Source organism: Oryzias latipes, chromosome 3, assembly GCF_002234675.1.
Source record: "Oryzias latipes chromosome 3, ASM223467v1".
Taxonomy (NCBI): Eukaryota; Metazoa; Chordata; class Actinopteri; order Beloniformes; family Adrianichthyidae; genus Oryzias; species Oryzias latipes.
Genome location: NC_019861.2, coordinates 17,362,885 through 17,371,317, shown reverse-complemented (window position 1 = coordinate 17,371,317; position 8,433 = coordinate 17,362,885). Strand labels below are relative to the sequence as shown.

The 8,433-nt window shown below is 38.7% G+C and overlaps 1 protein-coding gene across 1 annotated transcript; it reads left to right on the top strand.

Annotated features, from left to right (window-relative positions):
- The first annotated feature begins 3,302 nt into the window (after nucleotides 1–3,302).
- On the top strand, nucleotides 3,303–8,114 carry LOC101170081 (fibrous sheath CABYR-binding protein-like). Its single transcript, XM_004067134.4, has 2 exons — nucleotides 3,303–3,467; nucleotides 5,888–8,114. The coding sequence occupies exon 2, from the start codon at nucleotides 5,896–5,898 to the stop codon at nucleotides 7,579–7,581; it is 1,686 nt and encodes a 561-aa protein (XP_004067182.1). The 5' UTR covers nucleotides 3,303–3,467; nucleotides 5,888–5,895; the 3' UTR covers nucleotides 7,582–8,114.
- Nucleotides 8,115–8,433: the final 319 nt, after the last annotated feature.

Sequence of the window (8,433 nt, the reverse complement as noted above, 5' to 3'; positions counted from 1 at the left end):
TTGTTTTCCAAAATTATTCCAAAAAATTATGTAACTAATAGAGAAGTCTGATAAACATGGGATCTTGGGCAAGACCCAAAAGTTTTTTCAATATCAATATCTTGGCTTTAAGAAGCATCTGGTGTCATCTGGTTGTTTGGCTTCCATCAACAGAAGAATATGCAGTTTAAATTTTTGATAAACTTATTCCTACTCCTCGCTATGCTAAATCCATTGTTTTTCAAAAAGCTTTAAGATGTCTTGAAATCTGTTCCCCAACATAAAATTGTTAAATAATACCTATAATGTTTTGTCAAATGTAGTTTTATTTCTGCATTCTGTACTTTTATTTACTCATTCAAACCCTTGTAAAAAAAAAATAAACTAAACAAAAAGCATGACAGCAAGAAACATATTTTTAATTTTATTAATAATTCCTTAATTAGTTATTATAAAACTCTCCAAATTAGCTATTTCTATCGATACATATTTTCCGAAATTGTTTTAAATTAACTTGCAACTCGATAAGGATTTTTCTTTTGTCTGCAATGACCCTATTTAATTTTTTTTACATCATTTGCTAAAAGCCCTTGGCAAAAAGTAGTCTATTTAAGTGTACTGCATGTATACTTGTCTCTATACTAAAAGACAGGCAGTGTACTTTTATGTACTGTATATACATTATAAAATTCAATTGTTCGAATTTAGTCTGAAGAAGTATTCGGTTTGTATACTTTTTTGACACTACATGTACATAGTCTATTGTTTACTTGCAATACTTGTACCTAGATAGACAATTATACTTAATAAAATCAACTTTGATTGTACTTTGATTTTTTTTTAATTAAAAAATGTACTTTTCAACATGTCAGCATTGATGATGCTGTGAAATATATCAGTAAGTTGAACTTTTGTATTTTTAAAACACAAAAGATGTAAATCAGACCTCTATAAGAAATTAATGAAATCCCTTCATTGTTTGAGATTGGTTTGACATGATAAAAAGTTTGACAGTATGCTGTTTACTGGTGCCAAAAACAGTTTTAGGGCCAAACTCCATGTTTCAAAGATTTTATTTGGACATCAGTGCAGCATTTGAGTATTAATGATATTTCTTTTCTTTATTATTATTATTATTATTGTTTTTTTGTTTTTTTTACAGTTTTAAGAAAGAAGAGTCTACCAAAAAAAGTCATAACCAAAATTAATTGTTTTTAAAATATAAGTTTACAAACTATGTTTTGTAATCTTATTAAATTGTGAATCAGTATCCGTTAGATCCTGTATTTTGGCAGTGAAATGTTAAATACATTACAGTAGTTTGGTTAAAAAAGATTGCTCCATCTGCACTTGTGCTGTTGTGGACTGTTATTTCAGTTCAATACATTTTAGAATAATTCTAAACCTCTTTTTTTCTTTTTTTCCACATTCAACAAGTAGATGAGGCTATTAATCAAACTAGTTTTGTAAATACTACTGATTATTCCCTTGTGCAGGGGAAATAACCCTCACTGAGAGCCAGGCACAAGCAAACAACTCTGCATTCCTGCACACTCACCCTAGTGTTGAGCTCTTGTCCTCTAGTGTGTGGAAACACCTGTTTCTTTACATCTCTGTGGGTTTCTGTTCTGTGTGGCTTGACCATCTGGACATGGATTTGCATACAGATGAGCTTGAGAAAAGCATGGCTACTTTGTAGGATCTTTCAAGGCCTCCTCCAGTATCTTTGAGCCCAGCCTAGGTGGAGCGTGGTGGTTGGCTGGGATGGTGGTTTCACTCCTGGGAACGCATTCCAGGGCTTTTGGATCATGTGAAAGTCAGCCATCTCTGCCCCTTTGTCGCTGTTTAGCCTGCCCGTCTTCAGTGAAAGCAAACAAAATGAGTCCCATTTACTTGTTATTTTACTAGCTCAACCGTAAAGCTTTTTTTGTTTTTAATTAAAATGAAGGAAGCAACACATTGTATAGTATCTAATTCAGGACGCTTGAATAAAGTTGGTATTTTAAATTTATTTTAAAGTTTTTTCAACTAATTAACTCATATTTTCTCTTGGTTTATGAACTCAAAGAGTTAATTTTAGTATAAGAAAGCTGATTTAGTGGTGTTTTCTTAATCCCTCTTCAGGATTAATTTCCATGCTTTGTCACACTAAAGTTTATTCTCCTTGGAGAAAAACCTGCTTCTCATGTTGTACCCAAAAAGCATCATTATCTTATTCACAATCAATTATATTTATTGAATATTGACAAGTTATTCTTTCCCATTGACTGTGTTGTGTGATAATGTACTGTAACAGCAGAGTGTGCTATCTCCTCAATTTTACTGCTTCATGTTTACTCTGGCAAACCAAGTGAACCAGAATAATCAATAGAAACACTCAAATCTATCTAAAAAACAAAATGTGTGTATGTTATGGAGAAATACAGCTACATGTTTTATGTTTGTTGAGTCAAATAAAATCATGCTCACTTTTGCAAAGCGCCAATTATGTCATCATTTTCACCTACATTTCTTTGAAACCACTTTCTTGTTTGTTCCTTGTGGGTTAACCAAAGCAAATCACACAGTCTGCTATTTTTATACAGCTTTCTTACAAACAAAAGGCAGTTCTTCAAATATCATTGAAAAAGTTGCAAAAAGGGCAAAATTAACAGATCCAGATCTTCCTCTTTTTTTGTCTCATGAACAATAACTGTTAAAAATAAAATGTTTTTTTTTCTTTCACACTAAGATGAATGTTGTTCCTGATATACATATTGTCAGAGTTCGATAATCATAGATGACTTTCAAGCATTTCAACCTTAAAGGTTTTGCATCGGGATGCAGAATGAACTACCAGGTGATCTGGAAGGGTCACTTGTCCCATTAACACATGCTAAGCAAATAGCAAAAAGGTGCCACAATTCAATGTGTTTTGTAGCATCAGCACTGAACATTGACTCTTTTGTAGCACCTGGTTCATTTTTAAGTCATGAAGTACTTAAATGCAGTATTGAAACGCAACCACGAGCTCTTGTTCTGTAGTTTCAAACATCTCATATCAGTTTTATTTAGAAAATGTATCAGAGCTCATCATATTAAGGTTCTGGAATATTCTTGTTAATTTAAAATCAATAAAATTGTGCTCATCTTTGTAAAACCGCAGAAGTCTTGTTTTTGTTTTTTTAATAGAAAAAACGTGTTGAAGTCTGTGCATAATCACCCTCTGGCTCATCGTATTTGTTCAACAGGGAGATAAAGTGAGAAGGGCGTGTGATGAAGAGGAGGGGTTACAGATTGGGAGGGTGTGGGTTGCAGACAGAGCAGTCGTGGGGTTGGCTGAATCGTCGTAGTGACAGATGTCCAAAGCATCGCGAGGGGCACTCCTCAGTTGCACCACACCGCAGCACGGAGAGGAGGGCCGGATTCATCTGCACCAAAACCCTGCTTTACCATCCAGCCAGACTCTGGGAAGGAATTCCGGTTCTTTTTACCAAGTAAGGATTCAGGTCAGCCACTTTAAGCGTGTTGCTGCTTTCGGATGATTCGCAAGTTTTAGGGTTTCTATAACTTTATTGAGAGGTTTATGATTCTGTGGTCCTTTCGCTCTGTCCTGTTCTCATTTTCTGTAGCTGCAAGTTTAACTGAAGGTTTCCTCTTTTTAGTCACATGTTGATTTTGGCCTCTTTCTTTGTGCTAAGGAGTTGTGTTTGTTCGGGTAGTGCTTTTCAAATCAGAACAATTGAGTTCGTAGAGAATATTAAACAAACCAAAGTTAAATTTAATCAAATTTTGAAAAACAAAAAAAAATCCCATCATGCAATCGTCGTGATTTGTACGTCTGAAAGCGGCACGTTTGGGAGATCTTGAACAAAAAAAAAAAAAAAAGGGCTGAGTCTGACAGTGGGTGGGTTCAAATGGGGGATGGAGACCTTTCCAGCTTTCACCACTCGTGACTGGTGCAGGTTGTAGGATATAGTTTAATTTGGCTGAAGCCTGCAGTAGCCCTTGGCGATGCATATTAGATACCTTATGTGTGTGTGTTTTAAGTTGTTTGCTGCCCTCTCCCAGCCCGTTTAGTGGGCTGCTGCTGCTGGAGAGTCCCCATCCTTTGTTACCGGCGGGGCTCAGGCCGCCGGAGTCCCTTTCATATGTCTTTCATCAGCGTTGGGAGCAGTGTATTCATTAAAAAAATGAATGTGTCTGATTGCCATCATCGTGATTAAAAAGTAAAAATAATGATATTTTTTTGCTCATATCTTTAATGCAGGATTCATAAAAGATCGAAGAAAGGCCTTTTTATTCAACATAGCACTTTTCATCATACGCTGTAGGATTAATATATATATATATATATATATTACATTTATAAATCTTAATTAAATCAATGTAGATGATCTTGATTGCTTAATTGCAGCACTAAGGACAGTTCCAGGATTGGAACCTGTGCTCTTCTATTGCCTCAAGCATAAGAGCCCTGCCTGTTTCTGTTGGGTCCTAATGTTGAAACAAAATCCATGTTGCAGTAAGCCTCTAAAATGTGCTTCTGCAATTAAAATGCATGCAGACTGTCTGATACCAAGATTTCAGGTATGGATGGGCTTTTTCTTGTTGTCTGTATTTATTTTCTCCTTTGGAGTTAAATAAATACGATCCCAAACTAAACTTCCTGTTCTCTACTGCCGCTGCTGCCTCATGTAGCAATCCCTGAACAATACGCTTCCGCTAAACCCACAGCAGTGTCTGACACTTTAAAAAGAAAAAAAGCAGATCTGGACCAAACATGCACAATTTGGCTGTTTTTATATGTTAATGGGAATCTGACCACAGGCTCTGAATGGTATCTAGGTTTATGCAGAGAAGCAGATTTTCTTTATCATACTGAGAAAGGAAAAGTCATACATCATAAATGTTCTGACTTGTGGTCCCGTTTTGGCACAGAGCCTCGCCAGACATTCCTGAAAGTGCAGTGAGTCTGGCGCTGTCTGACCTCTTTAAGGTTCCCATGGATTCAAATTTGTTTTCCTACTAAAATTTCTTTGAGAGGAAGCAGTTTCCTAAAGGTGGTATCTTCTTTTCTTCCACCTTCTTCTCATACAGACAGGAAAATTAATGTGATGGAAAGAAATTACTTTTACAATTGAAAGAATTTAGTCAAAGCTGGCCTTAATTTTAGGTAAACACTCAACTAAACCATGCCATATTATTATTTCTTAAATAAAGTTGAGTTGGGGCAGGGATGTGCATATATATTTTTTAATTTAGATGATGGCTTTTTGGACTTCAGCTACGACCACAAACACCTCTGCAATGTGCGTTTAAGTGGCTACTTCCTATGAAAAGTCTACGTAAATGCGCAAAATGAGCTGACATTGAACGTGCTTGAAAGTTAAACAAGGTCGAACTTTGACCAATTTGGGCCTCAGATTTGGTAATGATGTATGGATGGACCTTTTAATTCTCTGAAGTCCCAATTGTTTGAAAGTTGATCATGGAGGAGGAATTAATAATTGCAGTTTATGGTCGGCCGAAATTATATTACACCAGGTTAAGTCATTTATTGGAATAGAGCTGTGAGCCTGGAGCAAGATTTGCGAGGTTTTCACCACTTCGACATTTACACCAAGCCTCTTCAAACTGTAGGTGGTTGACATTTGCTTGTAAACAATGGAACAATGGAAAAATAAAAAGAAGCCCCTCCTTGCTTGGACAGTGTGAAAATCATGGGCTAAACGTTTCTTCAAAAATACTTGTTCAGCACGTTTCAAATGCCTGATGTGTATGTAGCTTTAGGCTTTTTATTTGCCTTTTTTTATATATGTTTATAATTAATTGAAACCTTGAGGTGCACCACATTTCATTAAAACTGTGTCTCAAAGTGCATGGCAACTGTGGACAAGACATTGATTTTTTTTAAATTTGCTTTTAGGAAACACCATGGGAGGCAAACTGAGCAAGAAAAGAAAAGGATATGATGTAAGCGACCCCAAAGATAAGAAGAATGAGACCGCTGCATCTGAGCCCAATGTGGAAGAGTCTGCAAAGGTGGAAGATGGAGCTCCACCTGCAGACATGACGGCTGGGGAGGGTGCTGTAGTGGAGGAGCCCGCTGTGTCAGCTGAAGCCGCAGCAACCGAAGCTGCCGCACCCCCAGAAGAACCCAAATCTCCACCTCCAGAGGAGGAAGCCTCTGGTGGTAAGGAGGCAGCTGCTGTCGAGGAGAAACCAGCAGCTGAAGCACTTCCAGCACCAGAAGTGTCAGGTCTTCTTGAAGAAGAAAAAGCTCCCGTGGCAGAAAAGTCTGCTCCAGTTGAAGAAGAACCAGTTTTGCATGCAAGGGAACCTGCACAAGAAAAAGCTCCTGATGTTGAGGAAAAAGAGACAGTGACAGAGATTGTTAAAGCTCCAGATGACATTGAATGTGCAGAAGAACCAGCTCCCATCACAGCAGAGGAGGCTGCTCCGGAACAGAAATGCGAACCAGCAGACACGGCTCCGGTTGTAGAAGCAGAAGTTTCTGTAGCAGTGGAAGCAGCTACTGTTAATGAAGAAACATCAAAAGACACAATAGAAATATTAGCTGCTGCAGCAGAAGAACCAGCTCCTGCTGAAGAACCACCTTCACCAACAGAAAAGGAAGCAGAGAAAGAAGTACCACAGAAAAATGATGTAGAGGATCCAGCAACAACAGAGTTGCCAAAAGCTGAAGAAGCAGCACAGGCATCTTCAGCTCCTGAAGCAGAAGAAGATGCACTGGTTAAGGCTGAACCCGAGTCTGCTGCTCCACCTGAAGAACCCAATGTAGAAGTTCCTCTTGTACTTGCAGAATCCGTTCCAGAACCAAAAGCTGCTGTTGAGCCAAAAGAAGCAGTGAAAGAGACAATGGTGCCTGATCTAGAACCAGAGGCTGAGTTAATGCCAGAACAAGCCTTTGAGTCAGAAACCAAACCAGAGCAAAGCCCTGAGGCAGATCCAGCAGCTGAGACCACAGTAGAGCCAGAACAAAAAGAGCCACAAGTAGCACCAGAAACAGAACCTAAACAACCATCTGAGCCCGTGTCTACAGAGCTGCCCCAACCAGAGCAAACCTCAGAGCTAGAGCTAGAAGAATTGCAGCAAGCAGAACAACAGGTCAGAGTAGAGAACGGACCAGGAGAACCTGAATCAATTGGAGCCGTATCAGAGTCTGTGGAAGCAGAAATATCCGAGTCTGTGAAAGCAGAGATGAAGATCTCTGAAAATGTGTCTGTGGTAGCAGCAGAGCCTGTCCCTGACATCGTTGTCTCAGACCCGGTCTCTGCTTGTGACATGAATGTTGAGTTGGAAGAGCCTGCCTTGTCTTGCCCAGAGCCAGAGGTGGAAAGCAAGATGGAGAATGGAAATTTAGAGAGCCTGTCTGCTACAGAGGACGTGGCAGACGGAGTCAACGGAGAGCTTGAAGAAAACTCTTCCGCTCCAGCAGAGGAATGTGTAAATGGAAATGAAGAACAGGAGGAGATGGCGATCAAGGAGCAGAGTGATTTTGAGCTGAAAAAGGATGTGACCCTGTGTGGAGGTGCCCAGGAAGTTTCTCCATCAGACATGATGGATAGTCTGAGCACAGAGGTCACCCAGGGAGTCTGAGAAGAAAAGTTCTCTTATGTCACTGTGAAAGTAATCAATTTGTCGTTGATCCAAGAAAGCCATCAATCCAACAAGGCTTTCTAGAGTGTTTTGTGACCACTAAATCCTTTTTTGTGGCCACTCAGGACAAGGATACTTTCTATTGAGTAACCCAATAGATGGTGTGTATCCCAGAGTGACGGGACACACACGGGCGCGATGGCAGTGAGACGGAAGTGCAGAGAAAAGACTTGTGCGCAAAGGTTGCAACTCAACGGCATGAAGAAAAAATACTGAACAGTAGATATGGTATTAAATAATAAATGAATCTGTGTGTGTGCGGCTGAAAAAATGATGCACTATGGTCTTTGGAAGCATCCATTATTAGCATTTTACTGGATCTAGATTTACGTATATCCTTTCTATTATCACATGAAGTACAATGACATGATGTGTTGGCCTTTTTTAAATGATGGTACCTGTAAGGTCTGTTCATTTTAAAGTGATTGTTGAGAATAGATAATAAAGAGAGATTACTGTAGTCCACAATAATACTCTGTTCAAGTATTCTCACTTATTTCTATCAGTTACTCAGACACTTGCTCTCTTTTTTTTAAATCACATTTTTTGGCTTATATTAATTTTTTTACACTCACCAGCCAATTTATTAGGTACACCTCGCGACTACCAGGTTGAACCCTCCTTTACCTAAATCCTTGGTGGCATAGATTCATTCAACAAGGTATTGGAAACATTCCTCAGAGAGTTTGGTCAATATTGACATGATAGTATCACGCAGTTGCTGCAAATTTGTCAGCTGCACATCCATGATGCCAATCTCCCATTCCACCACATCCCAAAGAGATCTGGTGA

Bases quoted from the DNA above. Each gene is read 5' to 3' on its own strand.
- LOC101170081 (XM_004067134.4), top strand. From the start codon at position 5,896: ATGGGAGGCAAACTGAGCAAGAAAAGAAAAGGATATGATGTAAGCGAC.